General features: G+C 42.9%; 1 protein-coding gene across 2 annotated transcripts in view; it reads right to left on the bottom strand.

Annotated features, from left to right (window-relative positions):
- Positions 1-19,756, bottom strand: part of spns2 (SPNS lysolipid transporter 2, sphingosine-1-phosphate) — a 72,973-nt gene extending 53,217 nt beyond the window's left edge. For both annotated transcript variants that reach the window (XM_085797288.1, XM_085797287.1), the window contains exon 1: positions 19,286-19,756. In XM_085797288.1, coding sequence (XP_085653414.1) covers positions 19,286-19,520 — 235 coding nt within the window. In that variant the 5' untranslated portion in view covers positions 19,521-19,756. The remainder of the gene's footprint in view (positions 1-19,285) is intronic.
- Between the last annotated feature and the right edge of the window lie 2,930 nt (positions 19,757-22,686).

Here is a 22,686-nt window from a genome sequence, read left to right as displayed (position 1 = left end):
ATCCTTGTTCTGGCCGCTATATAGTCTTCTCTCGACTCTTATCACTTTCATAATGACTTGGCTTATGTTTGACAACGTTAACGACAATAATCTGAGTTGTCACACTTTGATCTGCTGCCTACATTAGCTCTGGTTTTATTGGTACAGTAGACCTGAATGTCTTGTTAGCAGTTCCAGTACGTGGTCAGAGGAAACAGAGGATGATTAAGCAGGAAGTCTCTCAACACAGCTGGTGTTTCTGTGCAGGTGAGACTCAGTCATTGTCCTGCACAGGCTGGGATGAATCATGAAAACAGAATCTGACATTATACGTATGCGTCCTTTAATTCTTTGTCCAGAGGGAGCTGAGACATTTAGGAGTCACATTGACATCAGGTTGTCTTCCACACACCCAACAACCAGCACCACCAGCACCACCCCGCCCTTCAGTCAGCCGGGCTGTCAGACGCCAATGACACTGTTTAACACTGAACTGCACAACTGCAGATGTACTCTAATTGGCCCTAAAGACGTGTGCGCACACACACACACACACACCACCACACACACACACACACACACACACACACACACACCGCCACACACACACACACACGCTCAGACACATAGAGCCTGCTGGGAGGGGGATTCCTATGCCAGATGGTGGAGCGTCCCTCCTGGACAGAGTCTGCATTTGTCTGAGCCACACCCGTCTACACTTACCACACAATTAGGAGACGATTAATAACGGTGGAGATGGAGAAGGGGGAAATTTTATTTAGGCTACTGTAAGATCAGGGGAAAAAAGAGGTGTGAGCTGTGTAGAGCTGCACTCAACAAGATCATATCATCTATCATCATAATACTGTTTTATAAGAGGTTAATATTATAATAACAATATACATTACACACTACAGCAGCTACTGGTAAATGTGTATATCCATTTAAATAAGTGGTGGAGCTCAGATCAAAGCAGCAGTGTTTATTGTAGAGATTCAAGTGCAATTAATTTTATTAATTTTATTGTTTATTTGACGAGGATAGTGCACATTGTGACGTGCACAATACATCACGTCATGTAAATGTGCCGGATTTAGCTCAAAGCTTATTTCCATCCGTAGTCCTCACATTTAAAGACAGACAGACATACAAGGATAATAATAGGAAGCTACCTGCATAAGTATATGAAAAAACATAGTATTAGCAGCAGTTACAACAATAAGAAAACAGATAACAACCTGCATAAATATAAGAGGGCAGCATTTATATCAGTAAAAGATAAGAAATAAGAAAACGGATAACAATGCCATGCAAGCGCTGCCTACATGGCATTGTTATCTGCATAAATAGCACTGCATAAAGAGAAAACTGAATATTAGCAGCAGATTCACAATAAAATTACAATACAGAAGAAGATACTGTAAGAAATAAGGGCTATACAGTAGTAATGAGTGGTACTGTATAATGAGCTGTGCTAATCTGTGAGGGATTACAGGCAACCAGCAGCTCAGTGTTTGTGTAGTAGCAGTGTATCACAGCTACAGTATCATCTCTGAAAATCAACCTCCATCCTTTTGATTTCTCTCCTTCACACCTGCCTCGGGCTTTCTGCTCTATCTTTCTTTTCTTTTCTTTTTTTATTCATTCATTTCTTTGCCAAACCGAGATTAATGTTTTTGGAACTTCTAGGGAAGAGGAATGCAGATACCAAGCCTTAAATATATCGAGATTCGGTGATGTATCTGACGACGAAGAATCACCCAGACCCCCCACCACCCAAGCTGGCAGTGCCCACTTTAGTTGCCATGGCAATAATTCTGTACGGGCACTCAAAAGGGATAAAGGTCAAGAGACCACAAAGGAACTGAGCTTTCCAACTCTCCAAAACCAAACCGCCTCTTTTCCAAAGCGCGTCGACTGCTGCTGATGGATCCAGAGTTTCGGCTTCAACAGGATCCATAAATACACACACACACACAGGTGATGATTACACAATGCCAGAAATACCTCGCGTGACACCATGGCAACAGTGAAAAGGCCGGGTGGTATTTTACATACATCTTATAGGTCACCACCACCACTGCCACTCTACCACATATACAGTATATAACTCTCTCTGCAGATCCATTTAATCGCACAACGTTAACGAGTTTCTCAGGTCTTCCCAGGGGTCTGAGTGTATCTGTGCATGATGCCAGGTGAGAAGCATCGCAGGAATGTGGATCTTCCTGACTGCACACAACAACAAAAACCACCACCACCACCACCACCAGCAGGTACTTCAATGTTTCATTTCAGGTTAACAGCAACAGCACTCACACAGAAATGTACACTGACAGCTTCCTTGTGGGCCGCTCCCTCCCCGTACACTCCCTTTGCTTACGAAAACACAACAAAAACATTATGATTAACCTCCAGGAAATGATTCTATCAATCAATCCAGAGTTTCTTAATGTCATTCATCTCATATTCTGACTTTGAACGCAGAGCCGCCGCCCTTTTAGTAGTTGTTTTGTGACGTGTAGCAGCTCAGTCCAGACCCCCTTTTCAAGAATTTATTGTGTTTCTGGACTGTACGTGCTATGGTAGCCTACGTATGTGGCTGCTGCTGTTGTTGCTCTACTGCAGTCAAAACACAGAGCTGACACAGAGTCGGGGGCCGGTGTGGAGGTGACACTTATTCCACCCTCTCATAAAGTCCGCCTTTATGACTTTTTTCACCATAGCTTGAGAAGAAATGAGTCAATTCGGTGAACGTTAACAAACCACAAATGCTACATTTAGAGCGATGAATGAATGGTGAATGATTATTCTCCAATATGAATAGTAGTTTCTTTCAGCCTTTGCTGTTTTCCACCAGTAGACTCGGATGTTTAATGGTGGAAAAGCACATGGTGAACTGGGATGTGAACCCCTCTATGTAAAAAAAACAAAACAATAGCCTACATGATAATTATAACTAAAAAAATGACATCATATGTTCTTTGCTTCAGCTCCTCTAGATGAGGTGTGAGTGTTAAGTCCTAAACAACATGATAGTGTGTGATGTTTTTGCAAGTCCAGCTTTTCATGCAGTGACGCAAGCTGCTGGCATTGCTCCTCCGGGACCACCACACACACAGACAGAAACACACACACACATGACGGAGCTCCACCATGCAGATTTGGCAGAGGAGGACAGATTTCATATCAAATCCCCAACCGACACTCGCGGATCTCCGGCTCCTCTGGTTCTATTTCTGCTCCGAGAAACTAGGCTAAGAGGGAGAAGGAGAGAATAGAAGACGAAGTCCAACAGAACAGTGATTGGATGTTTGTGAGAGAGACAGAGGAGTCATAGGGAGCAAAGAAGAGAAATAGGTGGTGGCTGGCTACGTTGGGTCACGGCAGGGCTGGATTGAATTTGTAAAGCATATGTTTCCATTGTTTATATATATAGGATATATATGTGTGTGTGTGTGTGTGTGTGTGTGTTCCCCTTTCCCCTGGTTTCACTGTGTGTGTGTGTCAGAGTGAGAGGGAGCCAATGGATGGAAGTCATTCATTCTGGCCAGAGTGTGGCAGGCCGCGGTGAGCCGCTCTGCTGATGTGGCCAGATCCTTCCACTCAGTTCCTGCAAAAAGGGGGTGATTCCTTCTCATGTCACCCCAATCAGTATAAATAGTTTGGGAAAGGAAGAAGACAAGAGGAGAAAGTGTATCTGTTCTGGTTTCTCTTATAGCCAATTTCTGGATTTGAGTGTTATAAACAGTAGAAGAGAGAGACATTGCATGGAGAGAGAGCAACAGCAGGCTATGGGCTGCAGAGCGGCTCAGACTGCAGCGAGGAGAAAAGGTGACCACAAATATGCCCGACTGTGGCCGGCGGGCTCCTGACCGACTGCTCTCCTCCCTTGCAATGTGGCCGCAGTGGGCGGGGGAGAGCTTTTTCCATTCCACTTCCTTTCCCTGCCACACAGAAAGGAAACGTGCTGCAGATGTCTGGGAAACAGCGCAGAAAAGAGAGAAGCTGGCTGCACGGGGAGGGGAGAGGAGGGGAGGGAGGGAGGGCTGCAGAAGAGCCCTCTCCTCTCTACTCTACAAGAGGTGGATTCCCCCAATAAACTCAGCAAGAGGTGAGGAGTGCGACTGTGCTAGAAAGTTCAACGCCTGCTTCTTTATGGGTAGCAGTCAAAGTCACACAACCTCACCCAAAACCACTTGAACTGTACAGTGTGAGAAACACACAAGTACGATTCGACTGAGGCTTCTGTGTGGAGGAAAAAAACCTTCTCCATCTGAGAGCGGAGTCTGTCGAGCACTTTGTCGGTTTTTAGCCTGTTTTGTTTGTATCAGACATGTGCATGAGGACATACTGCACATGCATGCCGGCACATTGACATCCTGCTGTTGGTTCGTACCCTACTGATACACAGTTGGAAGCTGGAGATGATTAGCAGATATGATCGTAAACAAATCAGATTTGCAGATAGCCAATGTATTTACGAGAGACTTGTTTGCATGAAAACTCAGCAGGGTACAGTGACACCCAGCTAAGGTCACCACCACCGACAAAGAGGAAAGGAAACTTACACCTACACTAAAGCACATTAGGTCAAGAGTACCATGTTAAGCATGTTACACTGATATAACTTTTTGTTTTTTGCTCATTTATTGTCAGATTTCTTCAGAGCCTTTTTGGAAAAGGGTGAGCTATAAATAATTCTGGTAAAGCAAAAAACAAAGCATTGCTGTGCTACCGTAACCTGGGTTGTGATGATTCAAAGTGCAATAGCAAAAAAAAAAAGAAGATATAAATATAAATATATAATAGTTAATTCAATGATATATCAACAAAACATTTGCTCATAGTGATATTAGTAGTAGTATGTTTATGATTAGAGTTCTTATCACTTGAACTGATAAGAGTTCAATGTTTTTGTTTCTGTCACTATGCAACTCAAGTCCAAAAATGTGTGTTGAAACTAAAAGTGTAACTGCGAGTAGTTTCAGTTCTGTTTTTTTTTATTTATTTAGCTGACTTTGGTGTGTTAATGCAATATTAACGGGCTTTCCATCAGATAAAAACTGATCGTGAAAGTGAGCCATTAAAAATGGGGTTTTCTCTGAGCTATAAAAAGTAGACTGCAACAAAAAGTCACAAAAAATGTACGCAATTCTCATTTTCGGTTTATTTTTGATGATGCTATACCGTAGCTGCCACCGATGCAGCCCGACAGTAAACCAAGATGAGTTCATTCAAATCAGAGCTGCAGTCAGTGAGTAAAGACGAACAGCAAAACAACCACTTTGACATTTGAGACACTCTTTCACTCTAATCTTCTAAATATGTGACTGGGGATGAATCAAATGAAAAAGCCAGTAGGTTTGCCAGCGTTACCACTTTGATTAAAAGTTTTTTTTTTTTTTCCCCGCACTTAATTTTCTTTCACTAATCAAAAGCTTAAATTCAGCTGAAGGGGCTGTGGTGCATTAGTCCCAGCCAGCATGTGCTAAATATTTGATGGCAGAGGAGAGGATGCATAGTGAAGCATCCAGGGAGCAGACTGAACCTATAGCTCATTAATAATACATCCCGGTGGTAGCCCACTTGTTCGTATGAGATAATGCATTAGATGTATTGGAAAGAGAGATGCAGTGAGGCGAGGCAAAGGTATTTGAGATGAGATGAGACTGTTTTACTGGCAAGGGTTCTTCTCGCTCACACACACCGGCGTCTCTTAGGAATACCGAACGCCGGCGGTTGAACTCAACCTTGACACGAGGACCTGGAGGGGGAGAAGCGCTATTTTATGTGGAATTTTGAAAAGGATCCACGTTAACCAGAGAAAATCAGAGGCTTGGAGAGAGAGTTGGCCACAGAGTATATGAGAGGAGTAATACAGACATTGTCCCCTTTCTGCGAAAACCGCAAAAAAAAGAAATGCCCCGAGGGTTACATTCAGTTTGGATGACTCTCGTACCGTTTAAACATAATCACAGAAAACAGCCTCAGACCATATAAAAGGACTGCCCAGAATGATATAATGCCTTTTATACAATAGGCAGTGACACATCCTGAAGAATCTACTTGAAAGCAGCAATTAAGAGCAAAAATAATGAGCTGCCATGTTTTAAGACAGTTGGCATATTAACCAGAGGGTCAAACACCAGCAGTCTAACAGACACTCTACAACAGCGCTTTCAGCTAAATGTTAATATCAGCATGCTCAAAATGAATGCTTAACCATCTAGTAGCATGCTAATATTTGCTAATTAGCACCACGGTTCAAATTCAGGACATCGGTGTCTGCGAAATTTCATCACCTTTACTCTAAAAATACACAGGCAGCATAAACACCCCACTTATTACCCACAATGCTGTGCTCCTTCATAAAAATGTGGTGGATTACGTCAATGGAGGGGCAGAGGAGTTCACCTACATTACGTGTGTGTGTGTGTGTGTGTGTGTGTGTGTGTGTGTGTGTGTGTGTGGATGTTCGTGCAGGAATATGTGTGATTATCTGCGTGCATACGCAAACAACTAATACAGTAATCCCGGTGATTTTTACATAACAGTGTGGAGGATTAAAGTCATTATGTAGTGTTTTTTAATGAGATTTCATTTCTCCTCCCTCACTCCCACCCCCTGGTCTCTCTGTGGTTTTATGAGGATGAGAGGAATCTATTAGCTACACATCTTGCTTTATAATTATCATTAACTGTACGTACAGTCAGATGAGTTCACTTAATGACACACATTTAGATAAGGCCTTTTTAATTTCTGAAAAGAAGAGAGTTCTCAAATATTTGATATATAAAAAAGTAACATGTAGGCTACATCTCTGTGGTCTCTGCCTGACACCTGACTCATCTACTCCATCTGACTTCAGCTTCAGTGTGACCGGTGATGCATAACGATAAGACGTCCAGAGGCCGTCAGACTCACTGTCTACACCTCAGTGCTTTTCTGCATACAGAGTGGGAAGAGACCCCAAGCCATGGCAAACAGAAGATTTTTATTTTCAGCTCAATTTAACAACAAACAACTACGGTATTTTATCTGCATAATCGTAGTTAAAGGCTCCACTAACTGATGGATTCAGCTGCATGGGGTCCAGCTGGTCCCATTTGTCGAATATCTGTGGCACTTTTGGGTTCATAAATGCACAAATTAGGTTGTGAAGATGTTTTAGGAATACATAATTTAGGTAGAAGTTGGTTTACATTGATCCAGCATTTTCTTTTTTTCTTATAAGTTAGTCAATATAAAACAAGAGCAAAACAAAAAGCAATCTTTCAAATGCTCTGTTTGAATGCTCTGATAGGATGTATCTGTAACTTTCTACTTCACTGCCGACAACCCAAGATCTACCTCAAATCTATAATGATTGCCTGGTGCCTATAAAAACGTAGGCTTATACATTTTTAACAAGTTTTTTTTTTTTTTAAATCTTCTGTCTTCCTCTTTAATTCTTATCAGACCTGCAGCCAATCTGACATATAAAATGTTTTTATTGAAATACTGTCAAGTTGACCTCTCCTCAGCTGATGTGCACACGTTTCCATGTTGTATTAAAGCAGCCACTCCATGCTGTGTCTAACTTTAAGGTGGAAAGCCGCTGATTTACAACCCAATTTCATCCCGGTTATGTGGATACAGTTTAAGGCTGAGGCTGAGGTTCATCTTTCAATGTCTCATGAATTAGATATGCATCTCATTACTTCCTCTGCTGTTTCATCAAACACTCTATGAAACCCAAATTTTGTCTTTTTGCACAAACTTACAAAGAATAACCTCAGGTGTCGTTTGAATCCATTGTTGATCTCAAAGGGAACTTTTTTACTTGATTAAAACTGTGTGACTGCAGTTTTATTAAAACATTTCAGTTCTCCAGTTACCGAAAGTTGCCAGACTTTCGTTGCAATAATGAAAATGTGTTTAAGCTTATGGAGACTCCTTGGTAATTGTTTAGGGAATGGCCACTACTTTGAATATAGGGGGATTCGTCGTCATAGTTGCAATAGCAAACAAAGGTCATGGAGCAGTCACAGATAAAAGTAATAATGTCAATTGGTTTCACATGGCATATGAAAAGCACTTGACCTATATCCCTCCATCTCAGCCTCCTCCTATTGTTGTACATGATCACTTCCTGTCATTATAACTGCGGTCGATCAGTGATAAAACTAAATGACAGGTTGCAATAAGAGTCAGATTTCTCCATCATGAGGTGTGTCTGTGAGGTGAGCGCTTTGAGTTTTTGTTGGCATACGAAAACACACGGAGGCGTCTTCTTGATTCCTCTATAGCTTCCTCTACATACCAGGCATGTTTCATTAAAGAACAGCCCACATACCTGCAGCACAGTGCACATCCTCAGGGGCCTCCACACTTATCAGCCGGTCATTGAACTATACTAAGAAATATACACAACACAAGCCTTTTTTCTTTGTTGTGCTGCCTGCTTGCCCGTGATACTAACATCCACTGCAGTATACCGCTGCAGCCTCGTCCCAAAACATCACCGAGGAAAACTACCATAGCATTTTATGCCACAACTACCACGTTCAGTTTAGCCAAATTGTATAATGCTACATGGTCAGTGTTATAAATACATGAGATCAAAATGTCATCTTTTTTGAAGTGGTGCGGTGACAGGCTGCCTGCAGAGTCCTACATTTAAACATGGACCAGTGAACATTATGGTGCTGAGGAATCAGAAGAATGCTGTGATAATCCACCCAACAGCTCCACACTATACAACAAATACCTAAACTGCACCTGTCATTAGCATAAGCAAATTTTCCCACGGTGCAGGAACAAGAAAAAAAAAAAAAAAGTCTACTTGCCTGTTGATCAAGCTGTGCAGTGAAAAACTTTCCAGAATCCCAATGAGGCTGGACTGATTGGGAAAGATAATCTGATGTTGCTAGATTTTGTGGCCCAACAATTCCCTGCAAGTTCAATTTAGGGCTGTATTTTCCTAACATTTTAGGTCTGAAAGAAGGAATCTGAAGATTTTCAGTTTAATTGCTCCTGTTTTGCGGTAGTTGTGTCTGTCCACGCATGTTTACATCCCTCAAAGCTGCAGGTGGCTACTCAAACATGCGCCGAGAAGTTGTTTTTACTTGAAGCAAGTCAAGAGTTGATATTCCTGTGTTTATGACACAAACGGGAGCTTCCGACTGCACGTGAACACACCGAGCGCGTCAATTTGGGTCTCGCGCGACACTCCGCGAAGACTTTGAATTAGATCTAGTTTTACAAACATGTCGGCTTGCTTGACGTAAATAAACTTCTCGGTGCATGTTTGAGTAGCCATCTGACGCTGTCTGTGGAAAAAAATTGCGGCTTTGAGGGATGTAAACAGCCTAAGCAGCGGAACTTCAATCCACTCCCATTTATCGCTGCCGTGGCGATGCGGGGACAGACACAACTACCACAAAACAGGAGCAATTAAACTGAAAATTCAGATTCCTTCTTTTAGACCTAAAATGTTAGGAAAATACAAGCCCCAAGTTGAATTTGGCCGGAATTGTCCTTTAAGTTTAATAGCTGCATGTGCACATAACGTATGTGTGTATACATACTGACACTGCGACGGCACTGACGTCTTGGAAAGACAAAACTAATGGCACACTCTTATGGGAATTCAACCCTAAGTGTGAACCTTTTACCACAGAAAAGCACACACAGGTTGCCAGTGTGTGTGTGTGTGTGTGTCTGTCTGTGTGTTAGCATGTGTGTGTGTGTGTGTGTGTGTAACAGAAACGTCCAACTCTTTGACTGAGATCAGTGCCCTCATTCAACCCCCGGCTCTTCTCACAAACACAGTAATGCATACACCAAACACAGTAATGAAAATCCAGCTGCAATCTCATCTGGCTCTGACAAAATGACAGATATCCACAAATGAAATCAAAAAAATCTGAGCAAACACACACAAACACACACACACAGGACCGTACCCTGCATGGTCCGGATTGGTGGATATAAAAGATTACATAATCCCTCCGCTGCCTGCCTCCGCTATTTACTCTATCAGATGTAAATGAAGGGGGGAAGATTACATTTCCCTCAAAAAAGGAAGGCTTTTCAAATATAGGGTTGCTGTAAATAAGCACTCTAAATATTATTTTAGCAGCTGTGGGAGCTTCCAGGGACTGAGAGCTAATATTACTGCAGCCAGGTCTGCTTTCACAACCACTGGGTGTAACTTTTTTTGTTGTTGTTGCTGTGAACAGGTCAATATTAGATTCCAATCCTCTCAAGAAAAACTTGTTAATGTGTCAGAGAAAAATCCAATTTCAGCAGCACGTCTCTCCGTCCGGACATTATGGTTTCATCACTTGTAACAAATTCCAAGCTGCTGTTGTGTTGATCAATATTCAGAGTCTGTGTCTGTGTGTGTGTGTGTGTGTGTGTGTGTGTGTGTTTCACAAGGATACAAAATAGATTGCATTTTCCTCCATTTCCATTTCTTCATCGCGTGTCAGTGATCTCTGCCAAAGCATCGGGACTCAGGGGAGTGTTTGGATTTGACCTTCACAACACAGAAATTTGACTTGTTTGTATTGCTTTGTGTTCTCTGTGTGTGTGTGTGTGTGTGTGTGTGTGTTGAAATGAATGTGAATGTCACTGTGTGTTTGGGGGTACTGGAGGACGGGGAAATTTACAGTGCAGCAGTCTCAGTGAAAAGGTCAGGCGTCTGACTTTAAAAAAGCTCTACGTGTTTTTGATTGTTTACTCTGAAAACGTCTCATATTGTTTTGTCAGAGTTAGACATTCACCTTTTTTTATTTCTTTTATTTCGGCAACTCAGCTGCTCCAACATTTTTCTTGTCAAAATTTGTTGTGAGAAGAATTCAGGGAGTTGGGGAGGGAATTTTTTCCTATCACATATTTTTCAAGCAGGGATGAGCTGTTATTTGACAGTGTCAAACGCTGCAAAGCGCTCAACACATCTTTATCTCTCCTCCTTCCTTCCTGCAATCTTGTCGACTGCCTCAACAGATAAATTTGAGCTCTTTCTTCAGGTAAACACTCCAATCTTCTCAGATAATGAGACAGGAAGGGAGTGGCATAATTTTTGATTTAGAACCGGGTGGAAAGAGATTGGGAGAGAGCTAGCTAGCCCCCATGCGTTACAGATACTGTGTTTATCTCGGGGGCTGCAATCCCAAAGCAAACTGTTAACACCACTGTCACATCCTTATGTCCATAGACACTCCTCTGATGACAAAGGGGAGGCCAGTGATTATCAGTCTACCACTCAAAGATCAACGGGCACCTTTTGCAACCACTGTTTGTCTTTTACTGGTTGTGACCTATCAAGCTGCTGGAAGCTAAAAGATAAGAACAAATCAGAAATGTGAATGATAAAAAAAAAGGCACAGTGCATTGAAAAGCCTGATCTTTTTAAAACCCAGGCAGTAGACATGTGCATTTTGTAAACAGGAGCCACACTGTTGCCTTAGGAGTCAGAGACTTAGCTGTGGGTTACATCACCACATCTCTGTTTGCATTTTGGCAAATTTGCACCAATAACATTTTTAAAGAAGATTCATAGATGTTTATTCATTCATATTCATGTGCATGTGACAAAGCATAAAACATGCTGAATCTAAAAATAGCCATATCATGAATATTCTGTGTGTGTAGATGTGAGTTATGACCCACAGAGCAACACTGATCACAGCTATTGGACTTTTTAAAGTACCTCAGGTGCCTGCATGAGCGGCTGCAGCTTAAACTGCTGACTGTGCTGCAGAGCGGGGCCAAATCCACGGGCCAAGCTAAATAACTAACTCCTCAGTGTTTTTTAGAACGGCGGGATGTACCTGTCCCTTTCACCTCACACACACTCTGTGTCTTTGCCTGACATCTCTCCCTGCTCCTGCTCCTCTGCCCCTCCCACTCACTGTTTGAAAACCACTGGTCTATATACAGTAGACAAGAGTAAAAATATCTCCTCCAGAATGCAACACATGTAATGGCTTCATAGCTGCGATGAGTGATATAGGATGCAAGGTTGTTGGGCTGATGCCAGAATAACAGCTGTGTGTGTGGGAGGGAGGGAGGGAGGGAGGGTGGGAGTCAAAGAGTCAACCTAAAAAGTGACCAACAGCAGAGCCATGAAACAGTCAGTATACATTTACATGCACAGCTTAATCGAGCTATGCTCCAAATTCGATTTTGGCTTCTAATCGGACTTCTGTCCTTGTCCCAGTTTACATGCAAATGAGAAAATCGAATAACTGTCGGGAACGTGTCTTACTCCTCGACACCAGGTGGCGATATGCGTCGTTTCAGCGGGTTAATACGGCTTCTTTTCCGGCATTTTCGAACAACAGCGAGATGGTTAATCGTACGGCTTTGTTCATCTCATACGTAATGTGTGCATTACTTATTGTGCAGTGTGTGAATGTGTGTGTGAATGGGTGAATGTGATGTACTGTAAAGCGCTTTGGGTATCGTTCAGGTATAGTAAAGCGCTATATAAATACAAGACCATTTACCATTTATTGTGCAGATAAGGTGTGCATGCTATCCCTCGTGGTCATAGTGCAGCATGCGCACGTGTTGTCTAGTTAAACTCTGATTAAAGCGTATACATGCCGGAGAAAGTCGAATTCCAATCGCATTATCTGGGTCTTGGAGAACTCCGATATTAGTCGGACTAACGCGTTTACATGCACTCAGTTGTCCAGTTATAGTCGGATTAAGGCAATAATTCGGCTTTTTCCAGCGTCATGTAAACGTACTGAGTGTGTTCATAGCTGGTGGGTCACAGGGTGAAAGCTGCTGAGAGGGAAGTGTGTCTACTCCGTGGTAAAAATCTGGAGTAGCCACATGAAAGGGTCTGAACTGGCAGAGGAAGGAGCTCCGTCTAATTCCATCGGTTACTATTACAGACGTCGGCTAAATCAGAGCCTAAAGAACACACAGACTGTTTTCTCACAGCAGCAGGAATGGCACGCTAGGATATAGACACAGAAAGATTAGTGGGATATCTGTGGGAAACCTGTCTGGAAAAGTCCATTCGGACGGATATGTGTAATTGTAAAAGCCTGGCTTCACATTAACATCTGGTGAATAGGGTCAATATTATATTTTGCTATCAAGCGTGTTTTTTTGTGAAATGCTGAATTGTAGTAAAAAAAAAGAAAGAAAGAAGAAAAGAAAAGGAAAACATGCTGCGGTGACGATTCTGTCTTTCAAAGAGCCGCGATTCTTATTGTACAGAACAATTTGTCTAATTCAAAACAGCTCGACATCAGATGGAAAAAGCACGGGGAAGAAAGAGGCAGCAACCCTATAAAGTAAATTACTAGAGGCCTCTCCATCGTTTTAATGCCTCTGCTGTTGTTCAGGGACCTTTAATGTGAACGCTATAAAACAAGGAAGGGTGAGGCAACCAACAGCTAAACCCCAAAGCGACTCGAGCAACGGCCCACACAACCTTTCCTACACTTTAGCCGTGAGAAGACACTTCCTGTGTGTCAAACCCTGACATATTCCTCATGTTAGGCCACACAGCAGCAACATACAGACTAGAGACACTGTACACTTAAATGGTCACTCGGTGATTCCCTTATCCACTTTCGCAATTGTGATTTATTTCTTGATCTCCCCTGCAGCAGCAGCAGCAGCATCCCCTACTACGCGGTCTTCACTTCTCTGTGGAACTGAAAGTATAGTAGTGCACATTCCTCCGACCCAGAAACAGCTCCGTCAGATGTCACATTTCTGGGAAAACGGGTAGGGGACAGAAAAATGAGTGAAGGATTTACCCTGTGGCCGCTTTTAAGGGGAAACACTAACACGGAGGAATGCCTCAGGTCTATGTGGACAGTGATAAAGAGCGGCCACAATGGAACTGGACAAAGCTAACGAGAATTAATCTGCATAGCCCGTCGGACTGGATGGATCGCTACATCTTTATGACTGGGTAACAAAGAGCTTGTCTTAAGAGGATTATTACGGCACAGTCATCTGTGTCTATAAGGAAGATGCCAAAAGTTCACATGCAAGGGTCTCACACTCTATTATTTTGGGGGGGGGGGGGGTATTCCTGGAATGACAGCTTGACTGAGACAACTCATCTTGAAGAAGCTTTAATCTGCAGCTCCCCGGCACTTCTGCTCAGAACAGATTAGGCTGCATGCAGTCGGCACCCCGCAACCTGTGCCTCTGCTGGCTGGTGGAGGTGACTTTGGGTGCACACACACAGTGGGGGGGGGGAGGGGGTGGGGGTGGCTGGAGCTAACGCAGATCAGGGTTTATTTACTTACGAAGCAAATAACTTTAAGTGCTGAGTGTCTGCCTCACATATCCTCATATTCTCTGCAAAAAAAAACACTTAATCCCCCTACTATATGATAAGCTGTCGAGGAGCTTGGACTGTCTGTCTGCTGTGGGACTTCTGAGGCACCAACACCGGGATTTAAGGTTTCAAAAGCCGCACCTCAAATTAAATTAAATGCAGCGGTCCCTCTAAATCTCAGAGCTCTTATATGCACTCTGAAAAGCAAATGGAATATAAGTGGCTGTGGGTGAAACGGCTGCCTCAGAAAGGCCAGACACAAGTCACCCAGACAGGGCATCGTAACTCATCCAGCTGCTGCACCGTCCTGCACTCCAATCTTGTATGGTTGGATCTTCATCTCATTTCCCTGCATGCTGCTACACTGAAATGCAATGAGCAGTAAAAGACAAATCCTTCAATGTCTTTGTGTGAATCCGAAACAGTCAAAAAAGAAGCACACTCTCCTCTTCTGCAGGACTCAGCAATGCTCTACATCAGTGCCTGAACAGCTGAGCTTCAAGTCCAGTTCGCTGCTGAATGCTGCTATTCACACCCTCCTTCTCCTCAGCACCAATGAAACTTAATCGTAGCGGTCTTTTCTCTGCCTGTTCACACTATAGGATTTGGCTCATATACAGTAAGTGTGTCTGATGAAAAAAAGCCCGTCCCCGCCAATTCCACAACACAAGAAATATGGAAACTGCTGAAATTTGAACCTGAACCCCCTGTAACCCTTTGATGATCCTGAGCCGAACACACAACACACCACCACATGACATCAGTGAAACAGATATTGAAAATGCATTTTTAAAAGGAGTGGAAAGAGGAGATTACAGTAAGGGGGATGGAAAAGTTAAAAAGTTCACGTTTTAACTTGATTACATCACAGTAGGTTTCATTCCCGGACGGAAGAGCAACTCTGTGTTTAAAGTGTCATTACATTTGGTTGGTTGGTTCACTGTTTCACTGTTGAGTTTATTTGTTAGTGCCTGGTATGGAGCCATTCTAACTACAATACCATACTAACTAACTAACTACACAGCGGCTTCAATCTCACATAATGATTTTGTTTTGAAGCCTCGGCTCCTCACAAAGCAGTGGGATTAAGACTTGTATAAAACATATTGGCACTAAATCAATCAAACCCTAAACAAAACAACCTCCCCATAAAAGGAGACATTGTGATCTCTCTTCTTTTGTGGCTCTTCTAATACCATCATCTTGGACAAGTCGACTTTTAAAAACCATAAAGTGCAAGTTTGTATGTGCTGTTTGTGTGTGTGTGGCTTCACCTCTGCCATGAGGGATTAACAGAAAGATCCAAGTCTTTCTTTTGCGTTGCTGGGTGCAATTTTCCCATCATTGTAGTGGAGCAGAATAGCCTCGGTGTCAGGAATGGTCACCCTCTGTCCCTGTGACAATGCTTTAGTGATCGGCACACACTACAGTAATGGCCGATGGGTACAAAGACCTTTTGACGTTGGAGGGGAGGTGGGGGCAACAGCATCGCTCAGGCTCAGAGACGCCTGCATGCATTCTGTGTCCACTTCCCTCTCTGACTGACTGACTGACTGACTGACCGACCGCCACTGCAGCAGCCCCTCTGCCCCTCCCCTCCCCTCACAACGCCCCTCTCTCATTCAGCCCCTCTTGAAATGGTGGGGTAGTGTCTATTCTAATGTGTGTGGGTGGGCGTGGGCTCACTCTCGTTTAATTGACAGTAAGATCTATGAGTTTGGGTACGTGCTATACTGGAGAGGGTTTGAATGAGAAGCAAGAAGCCGCGTGGATAGGAGCAAAAAAAGAGGGAATGAAAAGTAGAGAAACTGATCTTTAATTCCAGGTAAAACCTAATCTAATCAGTAGGGGTGTGCCAAACAATCGATTCACATAAGAATCGCAATTCTCATTTTATATGATTCAGAATCGATATAAAATGTCCCAAAATCGATTTTAAAAAATTAAAAAATGAAACAAATCTACTGGTTGTCAGCCTCCATTTCCTTAGAATTTAAAAGGCAGCATGTTTAACTGCACTATTCCTTTAAATAAAGAGGCACTTTTAATTGTGTTACTTAAGCAATATGTGATATTGCTTTTATGCAACAGTTTCAACAATTCCATCTAAGCATGGATAAATGTTTAAAACTCAATAAATGTGAAAAAGACACTTTAGTCATTCTGTCTTGCAAAGCAGACTGGAGTAGATCATGAGGATCCTTTGCACACCGATAGACTGAAGCAGATATCAAATATGAATCAAATCGTTTTGAATCGAAAATCGATTTTGAATCCAATTGTAGCCACAAAAGTCAGAATCGAATCAAATCTAATCGTGAGATAGTAAAAGCTTCCCACCCCTATACTAAACAGCTCATAAATTGCAAAGGAAACACCAACGTTGAAGCCACATGTCGTGTTTTTACACTAATACAACAATGAATACATCTCTGGAGCAGAATACACACACCACTACTGTGCTACAGTACCAACACAGATGCTGCTGCTGCTTCCACCTAATTACTGCTGCAATGTAGCTCACACAGCAGGAGAGAGAGAGAGAAAGAGGAGAGGAGAGGAGAAAGGCTTAAAGAGAGAGAGATAGGAGGAGATGGAGGCAGGAGGGAGAACGGCAGATCAGCTCGTATAGCTACTGTATGTATTAGTTTTGTTGGATGCGCATGGACGCCCCGTTCCCCCATTCTGCGTGAGCGTATCACGCACATGCTGCCCCATGCATAATGCAAGAGAGTCCAGTAGCGTTCAGGTGGCAAGAAAGAATGGGGAGGGAGAGGGAGAGAAGCCCCCCCCCCCCCACACCTCTTCATCCACCCCCACCTCTGCACCACATGCACTGAGCGCATGCAGCTATAGTCTCTCCCCACGAGGGTTTTAGCCGGGGCTGCTGCACCAACAAACGCCCCCTCCTCCTCCTCCTCCTCCTCCTCCTCCTCCTGCCCCAACCCCAACCCCTGCACTTTTTCCCCCCCTCCCCATCTCCCTCTTTCCACTTTCTCCTCCTGTCACAGCACAGCGGGCGCACAACAAACGTCCAGCAAAGTTAACAGCTTTGCAGACGAGGATTTTCTCCCCTTGCTTGCTATATTGTAAAGAGCCGGGGCAGATTAGTACAGAGGCTGGATCATCATGGAGAGGACAGTGGAGAGAATAGAGTTTTTTTTTTTCTCTCCAAGCCCCCTTAATGAGGGGTTTCCTCTGATCAAAGCGTGAGGAGGTGTAGGCTACGCAGACAGGAGTTACAAATCGCTGCTTTAGTTTAGAGGGAGACTGACTGACTCAGCCATGATTGAGGATGAGGATGTGGCTTTTATCTGCTGTGACTGAGTGGTGCTTGATGATGCTGAGATTAGATATGCCAGTTGCCACCACTGTACTGTACATCAACACATTCTTGGTGTGGCTTATATGTTGAGTGGCCAAAGCTGAGATGGAAACTGTAATGATTGTTCACCAGTTTCCTTCCTGTGGGGCATTGACTCCTTATAAGTTGACGGACTGGACCTGAACCCTTCAGGACGATGAGCCACAGGCATGTGGCTACTTCACTCTACACATTTTTTCTGTTTGTATTGGCCACTCCTTTCTGCCAGAGGCCACAGAGGCAAATTAAACCCCTCTTTTTTCTTTTTTTTGACTGATAAATCACTTTTAGAAATATTACTGTCTAATAATTATAATAATGGGCGACAAAGATTTTCAAGTAGACTTCTATTGTGTGATTTTATCATGGAAGTACCCTATAAGTCATTGAGTGTATCAATAGAAACTTACACTTTAAGCAGGAAAGCATGTCTTTGTACAGAGGAGCCTCTTGGCATGAACACACTTCCCTGCATTCTCCATGCTGCAGCAATATCTTTAACCCATTCAGTGCCGCAGACCAATCTCCAATGATGAGCCCACGATCCACAGATACCAACTACTGGTGAAAGTAAGATAAGGATAAAATGGCTACATGGTCCAGCAATCTGATCAATCTTTTCATGCCATTTTATACACAGTACATTAAGAAGATTTCTTTTCTCCTTCACCATAATAATCAGAGTTGAAATTAAATCAAATTTCTACCCTCTTGATACCCACACAGGAACATGTGGTAAAACTAACACCAAACACTATTCTACTAACAATTCATCTTAATAATCATGTTTCAATTTCACTTTATCTTTAACATCTATACTTATTCATATCAGCCACAATCATATGCTATAACGTGTCAGATCCATATACAAATTCTTTTTTACACACCAACACCACACCTGCCCACTGTATTCAGTTTTTACTAGAAGAAATAAAATCATTTTCTGGTTCTCAGGCAGCTACAGTGAGGAGGATGAACAGCACATGCCCTCATCCCAGCATCTCACAGCCGAGTGGAGGTTGGACTCAGTCGCTCCCAGAAACAGCGAGGATCTAATGAGTGATCCCTCACAGTGATACGCTCCCTCTATCTCCCTCTCTCTCTCTCTCTCTGCAGTACTATAGCTGAAACTGGTGGGACTGATTAGCTCACATGTAACACACACAGACACACACACTGTCACATACACACATGCACAGTGTAAGAGCATGCATGCAGTCGTGAAGGGTGACTGATGGACAGTTGATCGTCCTTTAACTGATCAATCAGCAATCACACCGGCCACGCGTAAAAACCATTCATGTCCAGCATTGCGTGTAGTGATAGTCTATCTGTTTGATTGAATTACAGCACACACACACACAGTCTACAACCGTGTAAAGAAAAAAATACCCCACACACACATCTAACAGCCTTGTGGTTTAGCAGATTGTCCACTGCGCCTTCATGGGCAAGTCCATTGTTCCGCCCGCCTTCAGCTGAGGTGAGCCGCTCCAAGCAGCAATTAGTGCATCTACAGTAAAAATCACTCCAGCAAATAAAGAAAGCTGCTCGGATTTATGAAATAAAACACATTCAGGAGATATTATCTCAGAAAGAAAGAAAGAAAGAAGGAGAGAAATGACTTGTCTTACCGGCTACAGTGTATCTATCCATGTAATTCAGGACGTTTCCAAAACTGAGGATACCGGCGGCAGCAGCCGGTGAGCGGCATCTGAGCAGCGCGGCTCGGAATTTCTGCCCGGGTTTGCACGGGTGGAGATCCGGGTTGGATTTCAGTCCGACCGGACTCATGCTGCCCGACAGCGTGCGCACCTCATCCGAACTGCTGCAGCCTTCAATCTCGCATCCATCGCTCTCCACGCACATTTTCTGGCACGAAAGATCCAGCGCAAAAAAAAAACACAGAAAGAAGAGAGAAAGAAAAGAGATAGATAGAGAGATAATAAAAAAAGCTGAGAGGAAAACAGTTGAACAAGGAGCAGCAAAGACTGGCTCAGCGGCGCTCTGTGATTTCGGTGTAAATTAGTCGCGGTGAAACTGCTGTCTCAAGTGTTGAAGCGCAGGAGCCGCTCTTGTCGGGAACATATTTCTCTACCAGTGTGAGCTGACGGACGAGCTGAGCGCTCCTTAGTTTTTTTTTTCTCCTCTGAGGACCAAGTGCTTACAGCGGAGGGGGTGTGACCTGCAGTAAAACTCCTCCTCCCTCCGAAGAGCAGCGAATGATGGGGCGCACCTGATCTATATTCAGTGCGAGGCCAATTGCAAGTAGTGGAACCTGTGTTTTAGGAGCTGGCAGTGTTTAGGTGGGTGGGTGTGACTTTATTATTTTGTGCATGCGTTTATTTTTGTTTTATTTATCCTCATCCGTCATATTAATCAGGGGAGCAATGGCTGCTGACTGGAAAAATGTTACTATTATTACTACTACTGTATTACCATAGGCTGATAGAAGTAGGTCACTAAAGTCTGTTGCTTAGACACATTTAGAGATGAGAGGAAGCTCAATCGCCTCTAGTCCGCTTTTATTTTTAGCAAAGGGTCCTAAATACATGGCTGGAATTATTAGTAGGTTTATATGTCCCCTTCCCTCCCTATAAATACAAAATGCCAAGTTATTCCTATTGATTGTAATGTAGATCCCCACTCCACACACTGTCGCACTGACTGTCATTGCTTTTCTAATCAAAGACTGCATGCTTGGGGCTAGGGGCTTTTTCATTTAATATTAAATGTAACTTGATATTGCATCATTAAAAACAGCTACACTGCAGAAGCTTATGTGGAGCAGAGTGAAATTAAATGTCAAAGGAGACACATGTACATAACATAACAAAACAATAATTCCTATTTCCTTTCTTTTCTTTTTTTAAAGGTAGAGGCAGTGGTCACTTGCCAATTGTGCCAAGAGTTTCAGTGCAGTTATTTTTGATGAATCCAAAACTTCCAGTGAGCTTGTTATTTTATAATCAAATATCATCACATATCATCAGACATACCAGATGATTTAGAAAACAACCAGCCTGAAAAATCAAACCCTGCTGCAACAAAATGACTGCGACACATGAGAGGGATCCTTTTATATTTATGCGATGTGTTCATATAGCATGTAGTGTATAATTGCATGTTGTTATTTTATTATTTTCTGTGGTGAAAATGAAGGAAATCCCCTAATTTTAGTGATTTAACAACATAATGACTGAGAGGTAGCCTATAATATCCAACCTTCTGTGGTTTGCAGCATCCGTAGAGGAGATGTGCTCAGCGTGTCGACCGATAGCTGCTGGGAAATTCCTGCGATGACTTGGAGCCCTCAGCAAACACTGACTTCACGTTGAGAAAGACGTCATTTTAGAGTAGCTACTGGTTTTCTACTTTTATCTGCTAGATGGAGAGTTGGTTCTCAGGGCAAATGTCAACCACCTGTGTGAACTTGAGTTTCATATCAGTCTCTCTCTCTTTTTGCTCATCTGTCATCATTCCTGCATTGTACACATCTGGAAGATGTTTACACCAAAGACAACAGTAGTTATTTTTCACTAGCCAGAATAGCAGATCCAGTAAACACAGATTTTTCACTCTGACCCAGTTCTGGCTGAGGTTTGTCCTAAATTATTTAAAAAAAGAGCCTTTAACAGAGTAAACCTGTTGTCTACGAGCCCCTAATTTGACAATTTTTTGACTATTTATAAGTCATGTTTGCTTTTAAACTTTTTTTTCTTCCTTTTTTTTTTTTTACTGCAATAGATCCTCATGGCACTGAGCCGTCCAGGGCACAGTGGTCAACGGAGAATAAAACTGGAGGAATCCTACTGTTGGACGTGTTTGTCTGTGGTTTTCCAAGTGGTTACATAATAAACCGAGAAAAAAAAAATCATCCGGTTCGGTTAAGAAAAGATGAACACAAAGCAAGCTGGCAGAGTCCGCACAGTTTCAGCAACTATACAGTACCATCTCCAACTTCACCACATAGTCTACAGCAGGACATCCACAGTGAAATCCTGAAATGACTGCAGTCTTTTTTTGCTTTCCTAATTTTTAATATGACTCCCATTATTATCAATATTTACCATGACCTTTACAACAAAAGCTGAGGAAGAAGCTGGTCCTGAACCACTGCACATCTTGTCTTGGTATTTAAAAAATGTTAAGCCTATTGTCAATGCAATTACGTCTCAAGAAATGAGCCGCTGACATGATAATGATAATGGTGATGATGGCAGAGATGACGGAGATCCTAGAGGAGGAACATGGCCTGTTTCTGAATGCTCTCTGTGCCATCTGTGCTCTGTCAGAAAGGAGCTGAAATATCTCCGGCTAATTATGTGCTATGATTGACTGTATGTCACAGAAAGTGGAGTGTAAATGGGATTTTATTTGTTTGAACCAGACTTACTAATGGGATTTTTTTTTTCTTTTGAAGAAAGGTGAGAGGACAAGCTGAGATGTTGATTTAACGTGAGTGGAGAGTTCAGCGTGTGTGACAGGTGGGCATGCAGAGAGGGCAGTCCTGACAAGTTTAGTCTGATTTTGCTGAAAGCCAAAGGCGACACTGGCCAATATAAAGGCTCTTTATATGATGAACTGTGCTGAAGTTGCTGCTGAAGTTTTATTCTACATCACTGACATATGAAGCAGCATACAGAGATGGAAAAAGATGTTTCTCTTTATTTAGACAAGTGAATGTCTAAACAATGTCTGGATGGGGGAGGGGGGGGTGGATACCTAGAGGATGAGGGAGGATGAATCCTGGCATCAGTTGGCGAGAAGGCTGGACGCCTGCTTGGCTCTGCTGTGCAGGCGTTTGGCATTGACGACAAGGGTATCAGAGTTGAGGTCTGAATGCATTCACTTGCACTGAGTTGACCTGTATTGTTTTATTCAGGCTATGCTGGAATGAGAAAGCTCTGCTCGGAAAAACCTAAAAAGCCTGCCGAACGATGCATTTGTTTTGCAGAGATACTTTCGGACCAATTATCCACTTATACTGCCCAACAACTTTGATGTCTGAAAATCCGCTCTGTTTGAATTTGGA

This window comes from Trachurus japonicus, chromosome 14 (genome assembly GCF_045865225.1).
Source record: "Trachurus japonicus isolate A0001 chromosome 14, Traja_1.0".
NCBI classification, from domain to species: domain Eukaryota; kingdom Metazoa; phylum Chordata; class Actinopteri; order Carangiformes; family Carangidae; genus Trachurus; species Trachurus japonicus.
The sequence above is the reverse complement of the archived record's forward strand: the minus strand, read 5'-3'. Positions and strand labels throughout refer to the sequence as shown.